We start from the raw sequence: 23,732 nt of genomic DNA, 5'->3' as shown, positions 1-23,732 counted from the left end.
CCAGCCATTAGTGTCAGTTATTGAAATTTTGTGAAATGTGCCAGGACCTCAAGTACGATAAGAACATCCTTCACCCAGGAGCATATGTACTTCAAATTCAGATGCAAAAGTTCAGCCTCTCTGCATTGGTTAAGTTCAGCAGGGCAACTGTAGCTCTGAAATCACCTCCTCCAACCCGAGCTGCGCTGAATTAATCATAGTGCATCGCTGACTAGCTTGTGACAGTGTTGTTGACAGCTTTTTACCTCCCTTACTGTCACAGCCCCAGTTAAGTGTTCAATTATGTGCCATCAAGGGCCAAAAGTACAAGACGCATGAATATAAAATTAATGTAAATTTTCATTTCAGTCAACACATCAACTTACATGTGCATATTTTTGCCCCTCAACTGCACTTAGAGAACATTCAGTTTTTAAACAACACAGACCACATGCAACAGAAATACTGCAGATTCACAATGTAGGGAGATCTAATATTTACATATGCATAAAGACTATTTGCAAGGAATTGTTGAATATGTTGAGTATTTGTACATGTATTGGCAACATAATGTATGTCTATGGTTTTCAGTCTTTTATAAATATATATATTTTTGAAGACATGGCATGTTTTGCAAAGTATCAAGGGTCCTTCCACATATAGTATGGTGGGGTCCAAATGTCTGTGACCACATTGAAAATCTCTAATATTTGCATGAAAACCTGGAAATAATCAGAAATTTTTCTCAGCATCAAACCTTGGCCAGACTAAAGGTTTCTAAAGAGGCAGTGCGTGTACCTCTAAAACTCTGCGTAAACTGGATCAGTTGCGTCCAAAGCACGATCGGGCAGACCAAATGTGACCACAGCATGAGAAGATCAATACATCTAGTTCAATTCTCTAAGAGATTGAAACGCAACTAAAATTTTCTAGATAAAGTTCAAAAGCACTGTCAAAAAGAAGGCTGTCTTTTATACATAAATACAGGTAGACTGATGGATAAATGTTATGAGTGTGCATTTGGTAATCCTTGACCTGAAAAACTTATCATATGCGTACACTGAGTTTTTAAATGCCGCATAGGATCGTTCCGTAGCTTTTCCACTCTGTACCTTTAAACACAACCAGTGGCCAGTGGTCCAGTGCGCATGCGCAGGCTGTGTTTAGTTTTCTCCAACCTGAGGAGCTGTCTGGAGTCGCTGCGCTAGGAAATCCACCGCTGCCTGCTCTTGTCATGTTTTGAGGGCAGCGGCGGGGCTTATGTACGTATGTATATTTCATTTTTCTGGAGCACACATGGAGGCACCGCCGCGCAGCTCTGTCAACGAAGTCTACGTTTGAAAAAAAGACGCTTTAATTGACCGCGGGGAGAGACCAGCGGGATCAACAACAGTTCAAAGTGGTTGCTCAATGCCCCCCTAGTCGGCAGGAATAGCCTTACAGTTCCCACATCTCGCCACATCCATGTTGACTGCGGCAGCCTTCGCACTGGGTCCAGGGCTGCGAGCACCACCACCCCTTTGTTCTTCTGTGGACAAGATCCGGCTAAACTGTAGCGGCTCGTGGACGGACCGTCGTATGTTACGGGGCACATCTCTGTTTCAGTCTGTGGGATTGTTTACGCGTTAAAATGGCTGCTGAAATGGCATTTGGAAGAGAATGGTCTTGAATCAATGCAGTAACGTTACGTTGCCTTGCAGATGCCAAGCCGCAAACGAGCTAACGTTACACAGACAAAACAAATTATGTATTAGCCAAGTCGCGGCGTTCAGAGAGTTAGCTCCTTCCATAGCTTTAATAGATGCTTCGCCGCTTTTTCGTTAGGTTCTTCCAACAAGAGGTAGGGTGAAGGGAATTCCTCCCACTCCGAATCTATGCATGCGGTTAACCAAGCAGCTTTTAAAAACACTTCGCTAACATTGCGTTTTCTTAGCCATTTTCCTCCAAAGATTCGTAAGCGGGCTTTGCTGAGCCTTAATTTTGAGTATGCATAACACTCAGCGAATATGCAGGACTTCTTTGTGATATTTGAAACAGCCTGAGTAGCCGAGGCTTTCTCCCAAAGCAGACCTAAAGGCCCCGGTCTTCTGCTCGGCTTGGTCGACCTGGGGGGTTAAAAATGGATCCTGGGGGGAAATGTAAGACTAAACTCTTTCTCTTTGGACCCAAAGTAGCCACCCACGGCCATCTGCGGGGTATCAACAGATACTTGGTGGTCTATGTTTTGTTTTACTTTGTACTGTTCACTCACGCCTCCCCGGCGAAGCCGTGTGACAAGAACTGCCTCTCTGGAAAATGTATAAACGGATCCTGCATCTGTGACCGAGGATGGGTTGGAGACCAGTGTCAGCATTGCCAAGGGAGGTTCAAGTAAGTGGCCGTGCACTAAACCTTAATCTCCACCATTCAATCTGTGGCCAGCAGCAGAATACCTGTAAGAGTCATTGCTTTCAGACCTCTCATCATATTCAGAATAACCATGATCTGAGCCACCAAAAGTAGGTTAGGATCAGTATGATCCAGTAGTCGGTGTTTTCCATGAAACAGCAGTTTCAGCAGAGATCGCTGGCACCCATCAGATAGGTCTGTGTGCACCCATCTTTTTGGGGAGATGGGTTTGCATGACAAAAACGAAGCCCCTTTAAAAACACTGATATCCCCACAGTAAACAGGCTGACTCTTGCTCTAAGCTAAAGTATATTTTTGAATCAGGTCGCAGCCTCAGCAGACCTGTTGAGCTCAGTGCTTAGAAGACACAGAGCTTATTTCCATATATTTGTTATATGTGACCAAATTTTGCATGGAAATTGTTGGTTAACTGGGAGCACAAATTTTTACTTGCAGGTTAATCTTAGGGCTGCAAATAAGGATTCTCAAATGTTAATGTAGCCAAACGATTCAAAATACATGTTTTGTCTGACAAAAAGTCCAAAACTTCTAAGAGATGTGGTTTTTAGTATCATAGAGGGAAATTAAAAGCAGCAGATCCTCACAGTTAAGAAGCTGGTACAAGGCAGTGTTTGGCATTGAGAGTGGTAGAAAATTGACAGAAACAGTTCATCCATTTTCAGACTAGTTGCAGATAAAATTGTGTTCTCCCCCTGTTCCTCATTCAGTTGTTTGTAATTTATTTTTGTTCACTGGAGATGCATGCAATTATTAACCACACATTGGATAATGTGTGACACCTATTGATCAGCACAGGTGGATGGACAAGGACAACCAACAAAAGATGTAATGAGCTGAAGGCCTAGTGCAAATCGATAGTACTATAGGAAAAGGCAAGGAAACAATGGCAAGTGACCAAAGAATACATGTTCAAACTTTTATATAATAATAATGATGACGATAATTATAATCATCTTGATTGTGGCTCTTGGCAGGTGCATCTAATGGCCTCTGAGTATACCTGAGGTGCACTTTGTGGTGCAGAAGTGTCTTGACCACAGTAATTACCATTGCTCCTGATGTGTCTGAGGTTTTGTACAGGTTGTCATCAGGCATGTTGTCAAAGAATAACCTCCCATCACCTGGAGACAAACTACTGAAATATGAGACTTTAACTCATAATGTCTCTGTAGCCAGTGGAATAGAGGCATGCACCCAGGTTAATATACGTGATCAATTACATATTGCAGCCCCAGTACCGTAAACAAGTTGTGGCTTTTCTCGGGTAACAAGTGTGAATTCGTGTCTGATTTTTAAATATAGAAAGACTGGAACACCACAGTGACATGGGCGGCAGGAACACACGGAGTCTTGATATGTCTCGCACAGGATAGCATTTCCCTGGGAAGTCCAAAGTGCAGCATGAAAAATTCATTCTTGGATGTCTGCACAGCCAAAACTCATTGCTGGTTGCATTCTGCTGGGTGTTTATATCATAAGTGTTCACCATGATTCATTAGCAAAACACAAATCTAACTGCAGTAACTGGAATTAGACATTGCATAAAGAATATCAATCTGCAAATACACCTCAGGCATATCTATTATGATACATGCTTTTGGTGACGTGAGTAGTAAACGAAAAAAAAACAGTGGGGAAATGTTTTAAGGTACACATCAAGATCAGATTTTTATCACATACATACCATTACATGTTTATGAGATTACAGACCATCTTTAGTCCATCATCCTGTCAAACCCTCTGAACTGGGAGTAATCTTTTATCATGTTATTCATCTAAAGCAATTGTCAAGGAGATAAAAGGGAATACCGCTCAGTTCCTGTGTTACTCAGACCACCCATTAGAGCCCAGTATGTGTTTGTGAGGCTTCGAAAGTCAGAAATAAAAGTGCTAGGGTGTAGTCTTCTCTGTGGTGTCATAAAAAAGTAAGGCCTGAAGGTTGTCAGCTGACAGATACTCATTGTGTGGATTATTTGTCTCAACATTGACATGCAGATGAGTTTTTATCAAGATATAGTCAGTTGCAGACCAGAAAATGCATCACTGTGTTGAGATAATGTTTTTAGGTTACCTGTCTCCTCATCCTTTTCAGTTGATTCTGCGTGTGATCACTCAGTTCTGTTCCTGGCACAGCTCTAATTCCTTGTTATATGAAACAGTTAAAAATCTTTATCTATCTTGGTTACACACACTGCCGGAGTCTCTTGAGTGGATAATGCTTGAAGATTGTTTCCAGTATCAGACTGGGGACACGGGTCAAAAAGAAGCAGGGGAACCTTTTCAGGATACAGCTGATTGAATCTTTTAGTTGGCAGAGACTGACCTTGGGCTGACTGCCAGCCTTTTTTCTTCTTATCTTAAATTTTGGCAGTTGGACGCAGTGTGTGACACTGTAGTCGGACACCTGAGTCCAAACTCATGGGAGAGGTAGACCTTTGTTTAAACTTGTAAAGAGCTGGGTGTTTTACAAAAATGCAGTTGTTACTCTCAGAAATGTTATGATACTTTATGAATGAAATTCTTTGCTTGCAAATTCTAAAAAAAAAAAAAGAAACCGGAGGGCTTTGCAGAAGGTCTAATGTTTGTTGACGTCAGGTTACACAGTTATTTCACTCAGTCGCTAGTTCTGAACTACAAAACATGCTTTCAGCCTAGAAATTCTCATTGATTTTCCACTGTTTTGATCACCAGATGAAAAGTCTAACCACTGATTGCGTGTCACACTGTTATAGGGCTGTTTCCTGGGAATACAAACCAGAAAAAAAATAGATAGTGTTTTGGATGAATGACAGAGACATCTGCCCAACTTCTTATTTTGCACTATTTTTATATTATCAATTCACTTTGAGAAATAACCACATTTCTGGGGAAAAAAAAACAGGCACTGTTTCTCACAGCAAGCTTGTATGTTTCCAGTGTTGACATAAGATCCTCCCACAGTCCAATAACTTGCAGATTGGGTTACTGACTGCCTACATGTGTTAGCTCTGTGACTCGTGACCCTGAACTGCATTTAAATGAAAGATGGATCGTGTTATCTAGAAATAGTTTTCAAACCGCAATATACAATCGTCTGTGTCATGTACATTATCTGCTCCACCAGCGAGGAGTCACTGTCTCTCTGGCAGTAGAAAGCAATCCAACAAATGACATAATTACTTGCGGTCAAGGATGTTTTCCAGTTTTATGGTTTTAACTTGGAATGCTTCTTTCCTAACTGCGAACAAATTTCATCCACAAGTTGACCGTGTGTTGAAAGCCGTCTGACCACATTCTAGGCAGTGACAAATAAGTTGGCACTTGCAGAAGATAAAATTGACGGTTTTTGCCGTTTATTATCAATCTTTCATACATATATCAATCCACGATTGGCCAGATGAAGGACTCTTTGATTTGTTTGCTTTGTTTAATATGTATGTGTACATGTTACTGTGCTAACTGTTCTGAATTTTGTGATTCTGCAGGCTGATGGAGCCCTCAGGATACCTCACTGATGGTCCAATCAACTACAAGTACAAAACAAAGTGCACCTGGCTCATTGAGGGCTAGTAAGTACTTTTGTGTTAGTATGTTCTACTGAAGTTGAGCGCACACAGCCAAATCTAATTACGCAGTGCAAACAGTTTGATGTAATTGAATCAAGCCGATTGCCATCTCTGTTTTGTTTTTTGTTTTTTAACTTTTCATTTTTAACATCTCAGGTTTAATATACAAATACATAGGGCATAGAACATGAGGTCTTGCTTAGTATTAACAAACTTCAGTGATAAGCAGGCGGGTACAGTTCATTATGCAGGGATGTCAGCACTGATGTCCGAAGTGGTGTTGTAAGAGAGAAAATAACCTTAGAGATACTGACTAAATAACCTTAGTCAGTATCTGGTTCCTGTGAGCAACAGTCCCACTTCCTCCAGTAATTTTTCTCGCATTTGTAAACAAAGGGTATAAGTCATCTTTTCCGTGGGGTGTACATAAGTGACAGTTCCTGTAGAAAAGTCCACAATGGGGGGATTTCTTTTTTCTTTTTTTTCCTTTTTTTTTTTTTTACGCACAACCAAGAAAACCTTCAGAAGGAAACCTTCAGGAGTAACTCCAAAATACATAGAGAAAAATGACTTATCAATGTTGAGGCCCAGGATCCAAGACATTTAACGTGCCATATTTTCCAAAAAGGTAGAATATGTGAGCACAACCATATGTTTACCCATGAAACCTGAACTTTTTTTGTTGTTTTTTTTCCTCCTGTAGTCCAAATGCGGTTCTTCGATTAAGATTCAACCACTTCGCCACAGAATGTAGTTGGGACCATATGTACGTCTATGATGGAGACTCGATATATGCTCCTCTGGTTGCAGTTTTCAGGTGAGAAACTCCAAAGTGAGGGAGTGAATTTTTTTTCTGACCTAGATCCAGAATGTCGACAGATGCCGTACTGTAAAGATGTTTTTTAGTGCGGTACAATCTAAGTGTGTACTCGTAGCACAGCCATTACTACATGGAGAGTTTTCTGAAAAGAAAAAAATGTATAATGGAATAATTTAAATCAGCGGCTTTGTGAGATCAGAGATGAGTGTGCTTTTGTCCACAGTGGTCTCATTGTGCCAGAGATACGGGGAAATGAGACAGTTCCTGAGGTTGAGACGACTTCAGGCTACGCACTACTACACTTTTTCAGTGATGCTGCCTATAACCTGACAGGATTTGAAATATTTTACTCGTAAGTATCCAGGCTCCTCATCTGAACTTAAAATTGAGGCAAAATTTAACATAAGAACTTATTGTTTGACGTTGTGTTTTAGGCCTTCACCTAAAGACATTTTTCAGATTTTCTTTGATGTGTCTAATTTATTCTAAAAATGACAGTAGACTGTTTTCCAGGTCCGTTTATTTCTCCTAGCTGTTGATGGATGGTAACATGTTTCTGAGTCCCACATTTCAGCAACAAAAAGACTAGTTACAAGAGCAACAGTCTGTGACCTGCTCAATAGTTCTTCATTTATTACCAGTCCTTTTATCTCCCTCACCTTCGCCAAGAGCTAGATGGTACTCATTGATCTTCCTCAGTCTCCAAGTAAAGGTCTTTGTGTGGCCTAAATAGTGTTGGGTGAGTGAAAACGTCTTTCTGTCCAGGATCAACTCTTGTCCCAATAACTGTTCTGGCCATGGGAAGTGCACCCCTGGGAACTCAGTCGCCAGCAGAGTGTACTGTGAATGTGACAAGTACTGGAAAGGCGAGGCCTGCGATATCCCCTACTGCAGGAACAACTGCGGCAGCCCCGACCACGGCTACTGCGACCTCACCGGGGAGAAGCTGTGCGTCTGTAATGACAGCTGGCAAGGTAAGAGTTAGCTTTGTCTGAACCCCGCAGCTGCTCAGAAACTTTTACGATCATTTGGAGTGGCTCAGGTAGAAATACAGGTAGGATTCGACCATATTTCTCAAGCATCACATAACTTCAGATGTACAGAGGTTACTTTATTATGAGCATCTCAGAAAGAATGTTTACAAGTTAGTGCTGGGACAACTCAGTAGACAATAATAACCAGTATAACCAGACCCACGTGTAGCCATTAGCAATATTTAAACACCTAGAGTTCTTTTTAATGTAAATCCAGCTTTAAATCAGATTATTAAACTTGAAATAAGCAATCAAATTAACATACCTTCTTAAATCTACTGTGATTTGTTGATAAGATTTGATTACGCATTTGTTAGACTTAGAACTTAATGAAGCCAAAAATGGAGCCAGTTGTTGGAATCCGACCATTTTAGCAAATGTGTGTGAAGGTTTACTGCTCTAGTATTACATGTTTTGGCTTCTGCATCAACTCCAGGGGTGTTCACTTGTCAGATGGCTTTGCAGCGAAACCACTGTGGTGATTATGTAGTGTGACGCAAACGAAGAATGCGTTAGCGGACAAGTGTGAACAGCTGTGTTGTGTTGTGTCATAATGCTGTTCGGTAACGCGGCGATAAGCCCTGTGACAGTGCGTTATTATGTGCCTCCAGCTGGAGGGAGCCAAATGCTTTCGCGTGATGAAACTTGACAGAATCATTAGCGGAGACATGCGCTTTTTCAGCACGACCTTCATTCACACAGTTTAACATATTCACACCTCCCTGTCTGTCATGCTCGTTTAAGGAGTGGCCCCACGTTCTTGTTTCGGTTTGAGAGTAGCATTGCTTGCTCTTCAGAGTTTCAGTGATGGTACGAAAACGTGTCAGATACTGCTGAAAAATTCCTTCCTTTAAGAGATTCAACATCCAATAAATATAGATCTTTATCCTAAAATAGTGCAGCAATGAAATCAGATTATCAAATTAATTTGGAGATGTTGAGATGAAATCTTGAGGTAACGTTTATTTTTAAGCTGTGATTTCGTTCTCTTTCTGTTCTCATAGGTCCGGACTGCTCTCTAACTGTACCTTCAACTGAGTCCTTCTGGGTCCTACCCAGTGTCAAGCCCTTTGGTACATCACTCGCCAGAGCGTCCCATAAGGCAGTGGTGCAGGAAAAGGTCATGTGGGTGGTGGGCGGCTATACCTTCAACTACAGCTCCTTCCAGATGATTCTCAAGTAAGTCACAGTGTAGCATGTCCCGAGGTCTTCAAGTGAAATTCTCACTGTTTATTACACGGTTTGTGTTTTTGAAGGAAAAACACTTGATTTTCAATTTATCCTTCAGTAAGAGTTATTTTGTTTGCGCAGTCCACTGTATGCCCTTCAGACAAACACAGTGAATGTTATTCACGTGCATGGACTGCATTGGGGTTTTTTTTTATACCAATAAAAGCACCGGTCTTGGATTAAGTCCTGACCTTGTCCTTATTTTCAGTTCTCATATACATTTATGTCTAAGCAATGACTATCAAGAGGAAGTTCTGAAAAGCTGGTGGCTTCTCAGAATATCTGTTATGCAAGTCCCATGAAAAAAAAAAACCCAGCCCAATTTTGTGGCAAACTGTTTCTCTTTGTGTGATACATGTAGTAAAAGTACATTTACTTAGCTAAATTGAGAGTTTAGTATTCAGTATGTTTGGATAGTTCTGCAGGTAAAATGCAGAACTGACTCCTGTCCTCATTCATGACCTGGCTCAGACTTAATTTCTCTTCTTCGTTGCTTGGACAAGCTTTTTCCATCTGCTCAGTGTTTGCTCATCACCAGCTTTTATTACTTCTGAGGAAAATTGACCCCCGGGCTCCAAAAGCATTTTGAGTAAATCACCAACGTGTGATGACATGTCTGGGTGCCCTGTTTTATTGTGATTGCCTAGAAACAATTCATTTATCTGTGTCAATCAGCGTGCAAAATCTCTAGCTCAATAAAGACACTTTTTGTTACTGGAAGACAAAATTAGTACCTTTGGCATGAAGGAAGCTTCTGCTTTTGTGTGCCTTGATTTAATTCGCTGATCAGAAGTTAAAAATAGATGTATGTGAAGTAACACAAGCTAAATGAGGTTTGTGTTCAGTTTGCGTTTTTGTGTCCATTAAAGTGTGTAGTAATCAGATTCTTTGCTCTGCAGCTACAACCTGGAGAGCGGCATCTGGAACACAGTTCCCATCAATAGCGGCCCCGTGCCAAGATACGGCCACTCGCTCGCTGCCTACCAGGTAAAAAACACACACATACATAGATTTGCCTCAAACGCTCTTGGTACAGAAGGAATTTAGAAAACCGCAACTGCTGGTAAGAGGGAAGGAGAATTAGATTAGAAGTTTGCTCACACAAAAGGAAACCACAACTGTTGCTTGCACATTAAAAATGCTTATTGTAACACATCATCTTCAAATATCTTCTTCTTGTAAATGTAATATATTTCAGTCACAGAGCTGAGGGGCATTTTTTTCTTTCTCACCACTATATCTCCATGATTATTGTATTATAGGGAAAAAGACAAGATTTTATATATATATATTTTATAAGTTTTAATATTGGAAGACATATTTCTCTTTTTAAGATGAGTGAGCTTCATGGGTTGTGGCTCTATAACCTGAACTTTGAGTAGAATTTCAACTAAACACATTTTATATAGTTATGTTTTCCTATACTGTGCCACTTGTTTCACTTTTGGTTGTGGTTACATTACGAAATGCGCTGAAACCAATGTCTCCTCTTCTTTTCAGGATGATATCTACATGTTCGGTGGGAAACTGGAGGCCGGCTGGGGGAATGTGACAGACGAGCTGTGGGTGTTCAATATACCCAGTCGGACGTGGCAGCGGAGAAACCCTGTGGTTGGCCCGCCGGCCCAGGCTCAGATCTACGCTGTGGAGGGACACTCAGCCCACTGCGTCCTGCTGGAGGGCGGCGAGGCCATCATGCTGGTCATCTTTGGCTACTCCCCCATATACAGCTACATCAGCAATGTTCAGGAGTACAACCTGAGTGAGTCACAGCTTTTGTAGCAGGCACCTTGACAGTGTAGATTTTGTTTCTTATTCTGTCAGCTGTCTGTGTCTTTCTCTCTCTCTATCTCGTAGGAAAAGCTTTCCATTTCAGAAGAGAATCTGGCTTGAATTTCAAACGATTCTACAAAGAAGGCCGTGCTGCTGTTTCATTCTGTTTCTGTTCTGACTTAACACTGAGCTCAAACAGTGTATGCTGCCAAACATAGTATGGTTGTGCTTCCAAAATGGCAATGAGCAATAACGAACCATAATTTCCAGAGTGCTTTGGAATCCATTTTTTATTGAAAACCTTCCAGAACAACAACGACAACCGAAAACAAATTTCACAATTTTTGCGTATTAGGAGCTGAGAAGCACTGTGGCCTTTTTTTCTGGTGTCAATGAGATGTAACGATTTGAAAAACTGAAAATCAAAATCCAAAAATCTAATAAACACAACAAAACAATCCTAACCATCCCTGCCAATCTGTTATTATCAAGATTTTAAGTATGTGAGAGCCTAGCTGTTTCCAAATGATTTGGAAGAAAATGTTTCTATCTTTTGATTCCTACCATTTGTTGGGATTTTTTTTTATTTTATTTGAAGGACACTATTTTCTTCTGTATTAAAAGCTCCCTTTGTTTGCTTTCTTGTCAGGATCAAACACGTGGTTGGTGCCTGAGACCAAAGGTGCCATTCCCCAGGGAGGTTATGGCCACAGCAGCACGTACGACAGCTCCAGCGGCAGTGTGTATGTTCACGGAGGCTATAAGGCGCTGCCTGCCAACAAATACGGCCTTGTTGATGACCTCTATCGCTATGACGTTAACACCCGGACATGGTAAATCAGCACACACACACACACATTCATACACATTCTGCTTTCTTTGTTCATTGTGTATTCGAGTCTGTGTTTATGACACTGCATGACACGTTTTCCTTGTTAGCGTGTCCTTGACACACTTATCACGCATATGTTCTAGGTTCATCCTGAGAGAGAGCGGCTTTCCACGGTACTTGCACTCAGCGGTGCTCCTCAGCGGCACCCTGCTCATCTTTGGTGGCAACACACACAACGACACATCACTTAGCAACGGGGCCAAGTGCTTCTCTGCTGACTTCCTTACCTATGACATTGGTAGGACTCATTATTCTTCCCATCATGCCTGAGTTTGAATCGTGACCTCTCTACAGGTTTTATTATCCCACTTGAATTTTTTTTTAAACCCTGTCTTGTCACTTAATCATCCCATTTTGAAGTTTGTGAAAACCACTGTCTTATGTGAAACTACCTCAGTCAGTTCAGCCAAATTTAAGTGTAGGTGAAATGCTTTAGTGCTTATTATGTATAAATTGATTTTTTAAAACAGTTTTAAATAGCACCTAATGAGGTTTTAATGTTTGTAATTAAATAAAAAGCTTTTCAGTGATTTTTCCTCCCACTCTCATCATCACCTGTATTTTCATAATTATCCACTCTATTCTCAACAGACCCACTAAGAAATAAGATATAATTAAAATAAAATAAAATACAGCAACATGTATGTGACATCAACATCCGTGTAATAAACGTCTGTGTAAGTGCACACACAAACCAAATGCTCTGCCACATATGGTCTCTTGTTCTCCTCAGCCTGTGATGAGTGGAGGCTGCTGCCCAAACCAGACCTGCACAGGGATGTCAACCGCTTTGGTCACTCTGCTGTGGTCAGCAATGGGTGAGTCTCTCTAATGGAGTCTCCTCTAGGACTAAAACACGCTGGACAGGTGCTTCATACAGTGAAGTCACCTTTAAAGCTTCAGTCATCAAACTGTCTTGAACTGACAAAGCGCACACACACACACACACAAGTTTGATGCTATATCGTTTTTCAATAATATCTGACTAGAAATTATAGATAAACCTGGTGATAAAATGATAATGGCTCTGATGGAATCTAATCCATTTAGAGTTTTAATATATTTTTTGTAGCTCCATTCAGACACTCCTCACATCACCATACCTGCCTTGTATTTGCTTAGTGCCTTTTCCCCGCTGGTGAAATTTATTAAGCTGAAAGCTCCAGAGGAGATAATACCTCTGGTCTGTCAGCTTGATTTTTTTATGTTGCACCATATTATTGACCATCTGTTCTCATGTGTTTTCTTCACTAGGTCCATGTACGTGTTCGGGGGCTTCTCCGGTGTGCTGCTCAACGATGTGCTTGTTTACCGACCCCCCAGCTGCCAGGCCTTCTTGGCAGAGGAAGGGTGTGTGAAGGCTGGGCCAGGGGTCCGCTGTATCTGGAGCAAAGGCCGCTGCCTCCCTTGGGAACCCAGCATGGCTAACGGCAGCCTCACTCCTGCCCCATTCTGCCCCCCTAAAGCTGGTGAGAAAGATTTACACACTTACCAGAGCTTTAATTTCTGGTTAATTTCCCCTTTCCAGATCTGCCAAAGAATGACTGGTGGTCCACTTTAAATGCACAGTTATAAATTCCCAGGCTGTCTGTTCTTCCTCACCCCTCCCTCCCTCAGGAAGAGAGACAACACAGAAATGTAGTCTCATTGAATTTACATACCTGCCATTGTTGTTTTAGCTTTGAGTAGTGCGCTGATTACGAAGATATTTTCTTTGTTATGCAAACAGGATGTCCCTTCTTTTAGATTTAAGCTAGCTTACAAAGAAACTGTTTTCTTTCACAGATTTCTTTTCCTAAAACAACTAACTTAAAAAGAAATACAACACTAATTTTTGCACTCTGTTGTCCATCTCTCTGTCTCTCCTTTAGTCACAGTGGACGAGCGATGCTACCGGTTCTCAGACTGTGCCAGCTGCACAGCCAACACCAACGGGTGCCAGTGGTGTGATGACAAGAAGTGCATCTCTGCCTCCAGCAACTGTACATCTGTGAGTGGTCCAACAGGGGGCATTAGAGCACTTCTGGTCCTGTACTTGGCTCACTGAAACACTCAGTCATACAGAAACACATGCACACACACTTACATTTTTTCTTGAATTTTGGGCTGGGGATATGGGCACGGCAGTGTGTTACTATTATTTTTATTTACATAGTGATCATACTGTCCTCACAGCATCATGCTCATTGTAAAGAAATCCATTACACCACAGGACAGAGAGGACCACGTTTTTCAATATGTACATTGACTGAACAAATGAGAACAGTTCCTGACCCATCTTAAGTTTAAAGCCTGTGTTAATCGTCCTCTTGTCTTTTCTGTTCTCTCTTCTTTTGTTGTAGAATGTGAAGAACTTCACAGAGTGTCCGGTGCGGAACGAGCAGGTGTGCAGCAAGCTTGCCAACTGCAAGAGCTGCTCGCTGAATCTCAACTGTCAGTGGGACCAGAATCAGCCAGAGTGCCACGCTTTGCCCGGTAAGACAGACACTGGAACCACGAGCCTATTTCCATACACAGGGACACACACCGTCTAATCAAAGGCTTTGGATTCAGTTCTCGCACGTGCGTGAGAAGAAGGTCGGGTTCTCAGTATGTATGTTAGAAACTGATGAGAGTGTGAGCACTTCATAACACACGACAGTCACTTGTGTGGTGAGATGATGTTATGCTGACTGTAACGAATGACACTATAATATTTAAGCAAATACTCGTTGATTTTTACTGTCAGGATTTGGCTTATTTAACTTACAAAAATGGTATGTGATTAAAAACTTGAAGTCGTATCAGTAGATGTTAATGGAAGTTTACTAAGAAGAGTTGTTTTTCTTTTGCCACTGTACATCTTATTTACACATAGCATCTTTTCATTTGCAGAGATGTAATTTCAGGATGTCATCCTGATGTTGTTTATCAGGTCTGGCAGTGTATTTAGTTTACCTTTCATCCTCTACTCACCCACTCCCCCTCCCTCCAAATGTTGACTCTGGCTGAATCTGAAGAAATGGTGCTGTCATCTGTAATTTGCAGTTCATGAGGCCTTGTCGCAGCAGTGGGAGCTGCAAATCATATCTGAGTGTGTGTGTGTGTGTGCGCGTGCGTGTTTCTGATGCCTGAAAGGGAGTCGCTGCACGATTTGCACACACAAAATTCATGCGTCTAAATGAGCATCCACCATATTTTTATGAGAAGTAGTAAGTAACAGGCAATTTGGCCTCGAAAAAATCATTCCATCTCTCTAAGGCAAATAAGGGGTAGATTATGCTCCTGTTGAATCTGTGACACACACAGTAACCCACTAAATCTCCCATGTGGTTTGGGAGAAAACAGACTTCCTACAGTCTGCTGTCATGGCTGTGTTCTCGGGTCTGTGTTCTTGTACTTGTGGTCTTTCTCTTAGAGGATGGCGCCCCCTGTTGAGCTCTATTTACCTAATGTTTTGAATTATTGATTCTGTTCCTTTAAGTCCTGTCAAAGTAGTTTGGCTTGTAAAGGTTGGAGTGGAGTCACATTTAGCATATCATCTTGTTTTCATACTGTATCCTCCTTCCAGCCCAGCAGTGCAGTGAGGGTTGGAGCCAGGTGGGGGACGCCTGCCTGAGGATCAACTCCAGCCGAGAAAGTTATGACAATGCCCAACACTACTGCAAGAACCTCAATGGAAACATCGCTTCACTCACCACCTCCAAACAAGTGGACTTTGTACTCGAGGAGCTCATGAAGCTCCAGCAACAAGACAAGGTAAACATGAATAAATAAATAGATAAATGAAACAAAGCTGCTGGAATCAGATTAATTCTCAGAAGCTTTGTGATGTGGCTTACAACTTGGTGTTTAGCCAACAGGAGAGAACAGGGAGTGGTAGTCTGCTCGTCGAGTCTGTCAGTAACTCTGAGTTATGAATCCTCTGGTGATTTTCTCACTAATCACTTTCCCTTGTGAACTGCTCTGCTTTGTCTGATTGCGACCCTCCTTTTACCTCATGTAATTTTTGCCTTTCAACAGTTTTCCATCAAATTGTTATCAACTGGCAGTGCCACAAACTGTACGGTTTGTTTTTGACTGTGACACAATTACGAGCAAACAGCAGCGCCAGACTTTATGTGGTCTTATCTCTGAGATGCTGCACCTGATGAATCAGACTGTGATAATTACACCTCACTTCCTTTTAGTTTTTGTTTCACTTTGAGTTGTTTTATCCTTAGTAACATTTTGTTAGTCACTGTTTCTTCTATCTGCTTTATCTAACAAATCAGGCCAAATAACCCACTGTTTGTTGGAACAATCATAAGCACTTATAGTATCTGAACACTCACTGCTTTGTCTGGTTTGCTTGTAGTTTTACCTTTGTGAGTGTAAATTCTCCCAAATTCCTTTCCATATTTTAAGTTTTCTAATTCATACTTAAAAGGCATAAATATGTCAACACATTCAAGGACATCTGTCATGTTAGTTTGTGGCATTGGACCAGCTTGAAGTTTCTAGGCTCCAAATATTTTAGACCCAGACTGTGAAATGCTTTACCTGGAGATGTGCCGTCTGTCCAGAACAGTTTATAAGATATAACCCATGAATTATGATTTGTTCATAGAAAAAAATACAAATGTCCTAACAGCATCATAATTTATGCCTCTTCATCTTTAATGGAAATGATGAAATGCACCTCTGGGCAAACACTCACCCTCTCATCTCACCACAGCCATGCATCCTCCTCGTAGTGAAAGAAAATGGTTGAGTCTACTGATGATTTTAGTTTGGACATGCCTGCTGTATTCATAAAGATTTTATTTGCTGTCAGTCTGCTGGGTTGAAACCTGCTTGTTTGTTCCAAACAGAACCTTGACATGCCATTTCCCATCATTTTCCCATTACATTAAAAGTTGAATCCTGAAGGCAAATGAGTAATCATATCTGTGAAATTATTTTCAGTAGACTTTTAATGGCATCCACGGTTCCCAGGTGTAAATGCAGTAACTATTCATTTCTTAAAGAGCACGATGGAGCAGAAAGGGAGGCACAGTTAAAAATTTTATTTTACCTTTGAATACCCAGCGGCTTTTCAGGCCTTTGTGTGGTTAAGCCTTTTGCCGTGTCTCCACAGCGGCTGTCTCCCTGGGTGGGCCTGAGGAAAATCAACGTGTCGTACTGGGGTTGGGAGGACATGTCCCCCTTCACCAACAGCAGCCTGCGCTGGCTGCCTGGCGAACCCAGTGACTCTGGTTTCTGTGCCTACCTGGAGGAGCCCCAGGTGTCAGGCCTGAGAGCCAATCCATGCACTGCCACTGCTCATGGCCTCATTTGTGAAAAAGCAGCTGGTGAGAGACATATACTACACAAATATACTATCTGTTACAGGAATTTCAATCTGATTTATCGAAAAAAAACAACCTCACTCATCTTTCTTTTTATTTCCTTCTGTTCTCTCATTTCCTGTACAGGAAACCCCAATCAGAGTACCCGTCCATCCTGTAAGAAGCCTTGCTCGATGCACACCAACTGTGCTAACTGTACCAGCCAGGCCATGGAGTGTATGTGGTGCAGCAGTGCGCAGCGCTGTGTTGACTCCACTGCTTATGTCATCTCTTTCCCCTATGGTCAGTGTCTGGAGTGGCAGACTGGAGATTGTGTGGGTAAGTGCCTTTTACTAAAGTTAATCTAGATGAGGCCTCTATGAAGTCTGTAGTCTGGCATTAAGGTGGCCGGCACTAAGCTTTCCCAGATTGGCTCCTGTAAGCAGTCAATATTCATCACTGAGAGAAAGAAGGTTAAGGGAGGAAAACAGCTTAGAGTGGAAGGTATTTGTGTCAGAGGGAAAATGGTGTTAGTTTCCTGTGATTGGCTTTGGGAGCTGTTTTGGTTTTGTAATGGCCAATTACTCTCGCATATAGCTGCCCCAACTGTGAGATTTCCCTGCTGACCAAGCTGCAGATGGACTCTTTACCATTAGCTGGTCTTAAGCAGTTTAAAAACAGTCATGCGTCCACATCAGTTTCAGAGATCAGAGTGAGAGCAGAGTGGGAATATCTGCACACCCAGTGGTGTAAATATGAATGTTTGAATAGAATCTCCTGTATGTTTTCAGTCCACCTGAACCTTTAAGGTGTTGAGGCACTGCAGCTCACTGACAGGGCATTTTATGCTGAAAAATTGATTACCCATAGTGCAGTTATATTGTGAATACAATAATAATAATCAGCTTAAATATAAAATAATAGTACCTTTAGATTAAATGTGGCTTCTATTGCATTAATAGATTCTCAATAACATATCAAAGTTCATAATATTAATAAATGTAAAACAATAAATGAAATACTCAGTAAATATTCCACTTAATAATTGTTTTTGCTGCCACCAAGACAAGTGACCAAGAAATGTGATGGGAAACGACCAGAGGCGGTTCACGCTCAAACATACTGTAGACTCAGAATGTGAACATGGGCACGAACAGAGGTGAACAATGTTTTCGCTGCACATTGGTCAGAGTGCTCCTTTATCTGAAGGTCAGTGTGGTTGTTCATTTCGATCCCGCTGTTGCAGCGTGATGTATGAATTAAACCCGCAGTCGTGTCAGATTGTAAAAACATCTCTGATCAGTTTAGTCAGTAACAAATTTAGGGAGCCCAAGGGTACAGTCTCCAGTTCTTTTGTGTCTGCTGGTGCTAGGTAACACAGAGGCGTTTCGGTACTCTGTGGACATTTGTCTTGAGAAATTTGTCCCTTTTGGCATGAAGGACAGAGAAGGTTGTCCTATAAATTCTCTCTGTGTTTTATTCTCTCTCTCTGTTTGTTCTCTCTGACTTTGCTGCTTCACATTCACTCTCCAAGTTTCACTCACCACTTCTGTCTTGAATTATCTCACTCACTTCAGTCCATTCCTCCTCCTTTTCAGTGCATAGTGATGTGTGCTGTAAGCTGAGTGCACTGCATAAATGCACTTAAAACCACAGGCCTAGGATAAAATACTCTGTAGTATCACTACCTGCAGGGACACCTTGAAAGGGCAGACTGTGTTGCATTTGTTGCTCTCAGTAGAGGATGGTCTAATTTTACAGATCTGAGGTTGGAGAAGAGGTTGTTATTTGTGATTTGTAATAATAAGTAGTAGCTTGTTGATGTCCTATGGAGAATAATGCTTTATTTATGGCTTTGATTTAATGATTTCTCTCTGTCTTGTAGTAAATAATCCAAAATACGTCTTCAGCTTCTGTGTAGCCATTTTTTACAAGATCAAACATCCAAACCAGGCACATGGTCATCTGGGCCATGAAAACACTGTCCATTCGTTTCATCAGGATGGGTTTAAAAAAAAAAAAAAGTGATTCCCCCGAAGTTCAAACAGAATTTTAAACATGCACAGTCAAGTTGACTTTCCCTTTTCTTCAGAGCATTTTCCTTGGTCCTTGATTTAATCTTTTATATTGGAACTTGCTCGTATGCTCCCTACACCAACTCCACTGCTTCAGGTTCTGCAGATATGCAGTTGAGCTTCTGAGCAGAGCTGATGGCAACTTTTCTGCTAATTGATTTAATTATGTTCCTCATTTTTCAAGCTAAAATGTCTTTGCAATTTCCAGTTTCTCAAAGGTGGGGACTTATTGTCTTTTGTGTCATACGGTATATGACAGTGACATTCATCTTTGGCTTTTGGACTGTTGGTGGAACAAAATAAGTAATTTGAATACATCTCCTTGGGCTCTGGGAAATGACATTGGCCATTTTTCACAATTTTTTTTTAAAAAGATGATTAATTGATACATGGAGAAAAATAATTGGCAGATTAACTGATTTTGAAAATTAGTCATTAGTTGCAGCCCTAGCCTAGAGACAGCTGTTAAAATTAGGGCAGCCCTTTGTTGTTGGTTGATTAGTTTATGGGGATTTTATTGCAAATGAAACCATTAGCAAGTACTGCAAAGTAATCGTATTGAATCTCTTCCATCACGATATTCACAAGACTCCTTTGGTCCTTAAAAACTAGATTTCATCATGTTTCAAGAGGCTGGTCTGGTTTCGCTACATCCTTGGTGCAAAAGTAATAATTCTTGAGGAACGTTTTGAGAATTTGAAAAGTTGAGGAGAGCAGTTGGGATAGAGTAAAAGCATCAAAGCTGCGTTTGAAGATGTGAAATTCTTTGCATATGTGTTCACAAGTCCACATTGTGGCAGCATTTGCCATCTGATTGCCGGGTGCATTAAAAGACACAGAAACAAATGATTTTGCTCACATTGCTCTCAGATCTTCAAAACCAGATATCGAAGTCGTGAGGTTGTCATTTTTTATCAATAATCTTTGTAGCGTTTGTGCAATCCAACAAACACAGGTGACACATCCTGCAGACACAGATAAAGAGAAAATAAATGTAACCACAAGAGACATGCAGTGGAAGGTACAATAAAATGATCTTACAAAACCTCATCTTCTAGAGTGTGACCTTAAAAGTCACATTTTGATTTAATTTGCAACAGGAAACAGATTTGAACTCATTTACCCGTTGAAATGGCCTTGAAAGCTTCCATAAATAAATTCAGACTTGTCAGTGCTGTCAGGGGCATGAGGGGCCGAAAATACACTTGTATTTGCTTGTATATTTGCTTGGCTGTTAGCACACTGAAAACTGTTAGCACTGTGGATGAAATGAGACCTGCTCCGCTGTACAGACCCAGTCATAATCACCACCCAATTCATGTTACAGCATCAGATTTAGTTCACAGCACTTATCTGTCAAAATCCAATGCGAAAGATGTGGGTTTTGTTTTTCATGGCAGATTTTGTATTTCAGCATGCTTTTGTGTTGCGACAAGATAAGTCCTCATCCAGCTACTTCTTTTCTCAGAATGGTATGTTCCTGAGAAATGTGCCACTTACGTCCTGTCATCAAAACAAACTTAAATGGCCTTACTTTGTACTGATTGCTCTTGCGTTGTCATGGTTTCGCATCCATTAGCAGAATAGCTGGAGATTTGTTTGACATAAACTGAGGTAAAAGCACTCAATGTTTGTCTCCTTAAAATAGTAGTGACATTTTCTCCCCTAAAGTGTCTGTCTGGCGGGCAAGTGGCAACGCTGAAACATGTCAAGCAATTTAGTGGCCTAAAAGTTCGTCCCCCAACTGACAAAACAGCATTGCGCCCTCGCTCCCTTGGGTTTCTGAGTTTAGAGCAAGGTGCCACTTCACACATCACATTTAATCCTTCCATTGAACTTTGCTCAAATCACAAACTCTTCACTGGCTCTGGTTTGCTGACACATTTTCTGTCTCTTTCTATGGCTTTTTCCCCTCTCCATCAGCTGTGTAATGGTCTGCACTTGTACATTGTATATTTTCTGCTCCCAAGTCTGTTGTCTTGACAGCTCACTGGATAACCAGTTTATGTCTCAGTACAAACACCATTAATGCTCTTTCATCTACAGGCCTGGTAGAGGCTAAGAAGTGACTGAAATTATATCTTAAAAAGGTCGAGATCCTACAAAATAAAATACTGAAAGCAGCATCCTTCAGGATTTTGTTTGCTGCAACATTGCACCTTTGCTGCTGAATTTTGTCTGCTGCTGTTGATTTCAAAGTAACTGGTAAATAAATACTTCTTTTGACAAATGTGGAGCAGCAAAGGGTCAAAACACAAAATTTGCTGGTGAAGAATAAAACACAAGTCTCTTCTCTCCTTTAGCCCAGAACTGCTCAGGCCTGCAGACGTGTTCCCAGTGCTTGGAGCAACCTGAGTGCGGCTGGTGTGGAGATCCCAGCAGCACAGGGAAGGGTCTGTGCATGGAGGGTTCGTACCGGGGTCCCATGAAGAGGACAGCGAAGCAGGGCCAGCAGGGCCAGTCCCAGGACATGAGCCTGGAGCCAGGCAGCTGTCCCAAAGACAAGGGCTATGAGTGGGCCTTCATTCACTGCCCTGGTAAGGGATCCACTGTCCCTCTTGCTGAAATTACAGATCATGTGTCACAAGTGTATCTATGTGAGAGGTTGTTATTACCTATTGACTGTAATGTCTTAAGTTTGAAAAGATGTTCTTATCAAGGATTCCTGTTACAGTTTCCCTATGCAACTAATCCCTCCCTGCTGACTTCATGCAACCTTATGCTAGTATGCCATTTAATGCTTTCATCAAGCCCCAGTCTGTGCAACCACGTCATGAAAGATGATAATATACCCACTGCTAGTTGTAATTTAAGAATGTGAGGAGTGCTCAGTGGCTCAGCGGTATCAATAATGTGTAAAAACCTTGAGAAATATTTTATTTTGTAAAATTCTTATCACCAGTGCGAGCCTAGATGTGAGTTTTGGTGATATTTTGCCTCATATGGGTTTAATTCTGTCGGCTTGAAGCTCGGTTTCATTGATTTTTTTTTTATTTTTATTTCCTTTATGAAATGTTATTCCCTATTTCCTCAGAAATACTATTGTGTTCACTAGTGAACATTTTCCATCCTACGATCTGCGATGTCATGTTAATGCATAGCTTCACAGCCAATAAACTGCTCAAGGTGCGAAAGCCAGGGGACCAAGCCAAGAGAGCGTTTTCACAGCTCTGAATTATAGTTACTGCCCTGCTGCGATGCACATTTCAGTGGTAGAGCTGGAACGTTGTATCTCACGTCAAAGGTGGAATTAATTTTAACGGTCTATGAAGGCTCAGTAGTACACAACGTACGGTGGCTGAAAAATCAATATAAACAAGGTTAGCTTATGAATTAAAGCTTACATAAAATAAACACTTCTTATTTTCATATTCTTTTCCATTAGATGTCCAACCTAATTTGTAATTCCTATTGGTATTACAAATTAGATTAATTAAAAGCTGGAGCCATTAAAAATAATTAAAAAGGCAGGTCTGATTAAGTAATAATAAAATACAATATGACATGGCAGACACAAGCTACCAGCAGCTCTAATGCGTTTGTTGATTTTTCTAGAAAACAGTAGGAACAACCCTACATATAAGTTGTGATGGTCTGGTGTCAAATCCTAGCTTTTTCTTAGCTTCAGGGTGGATGATCAAAATGATGTTTTATTTTTGAAATATCCAAATACTACATGCATGTTAGCAGAAAGGAACCCAACAGAAACTGACCCTGATCCTGCAGGTGCATAACTCCTCTCTCTCTTTCCTCCACAGCCTGCCAGTGTAATGGCCACAGCACGTGCGTGAACGGCAGCGTGTGCGAACAGTGCCGTAACCTGACCACTGGTCCTCACTGCCAGACGTGCATGCCTGGTTACCACGGAGACCCGACCAATGGCGGCAAATGCCAGGGTGAGTGCCGCATCGCCGCAGAATTGACTTATTTTGCACTCACACAACTTAATGGATTTGCTTGTTATTGTTTTGGTGACGCTGATGCATTCTAACCCCAAAGCTCTTTGACCTTTTCCCAATCATCTGTGTACATTTCATTCTAATTAACAACAGATCAACAGGTTTAAACAAATACATCTCAAATGACCTTTTATATTTTCCTTTATTTTGAACTAGACCTGCTGTGTATAAACAATCATTAAGGTTTTAGAAGAAAATCATCTACTTGAATACTACTATTGAATTCTAATTACTATGTTGCATGATAAACTTACAGCATCACAGCCAACAGAGGGCACTATTGCGTATTGATTAGAACTAGTGACAGTTTGTCTGTCTTGGAAAAAATATTGCTCCATATGTTGGTTTTAACCAAAGGCAAAATAGATGTCTAGTCTCTGCTGGTTTATTTTTGGTTCTGGGAGTCAGCGACAGTGAAATGTCAAGATTAACTGTGTTTTGTCAAGCTGACTTTCCCTTTTCTTCAGACCTGACACTGGAGTGAGTGTAGAACAGATGTGGTTCACTGTGGGAACTGTAGGAGAAGCTGAAGGTCAAATACTCAACTATTGTGTTACTGTGGTTTTTCACCCAGAGGACACAGCTTTGTAGAAAACGTGCACATTATGTGTTTGGATTTTTGAATTAAGGGATATACACACAACCAGGCATGTGCATACAGTGCTGGTTAACTGGAGGAGGAAAGAGTGACTTTTTACGGGCAAACTGATGCAGATTTAAACAGATGT

At 41.2% G+C, this 23,732-nt stretch overlaps 1 protein-coding gene across 1 annotated transcript in view; it reads left to right on the top strand.

The window, feature by feature from the left end:
• The first annotated feature begins 1,173 nt into the window (after positions 1–1,173).
• Positions 1,174–23,732, top strand: part of atrnl1b (attractin-like 1b) — a 56,420-nt gene continuing 33,861 nt past the window's right edge. The window contains exons 1-19 of the mRNA XM_041067171.1: positions 1,174–2,349; positions 5,853–5,936; positions 6,637–6,750; positions 6,977–7,105; positions 7,519–7,727; positions 8,792–8,966; positions 9,917–10,004; positions 10,518–10,779; positions 11,440–11,623; positions 11,766–11,920; positions 12,416–12,500; positions 12,937–13,151; positions 13,554–13,672; positions 14,025–14,157; positions 15,233–15,420; positions 16,781–16,994; positions 17,118–17,309; positions 21,349–21,582; positions 22,804–22,941. Of these exons, the coding sequence (XP_040923105.1) occupies positions 2,099–2,349; positions 5,853–5,936; positions 6,637–6,750; positions 6,977–7,105; positions 7,519–7,727; positions 8,792–8,966; positions 9,917–10,004; positions 10,518–10,779; positions 11,440–11,623; positions 11,766–11,920; positions 12,416–12,500; positions 12,937–13,151; positions 13,554–13,672; positions 14,025–14,157; positions 15,233–15,420; positions 16,781–16,994; positions 17,118–17,309; positions 21,349–21,582; positions 22,804–22,941 (3,169 nt within the window). The 5' untranslated portion in view covers positions 1,174–2,098. The remainder of the gene's footprint in view (positions 2,350–5,852; positions 5,937–6,636; positions 6,751–6,976; positions 7,106–7,518; positions 7,728–8,791; positions 8,967–9,916; positions 10,005–10,517; positions 10,780–11,439; positions 11,624–11,765; positions 11,921–12,415; positions 12,501–12,936; positions 13,152–13,553; positions 13,673–14,024; positions 14,158–15,232; positions 15,421–16,780; positions 16,995–17,117; positions 17,310–21,348; positions 21,583–22,803; positions 22,942–23,732) is intronic.

Source organism: Toxotes jaculatrix, chromosome 21, assembly GCF_017976425.1.
Source record: "Toxotes jaculatrix isolate fToxJac2 chromosome 21, fToxJac2.pri, whole genome shotgun sequence".
In the NCBI taxonomy this organism is placed as follows: Eukaryota; Metazoa; Chordata; class Actinopteri; family Toxotidae; genus Toxotes; species Toxotes jaculatrix.
Note: the sequence above shows the minus strand (reverse complement) of the source record. Positions and strands in the feature narration are given on the sequence as shown.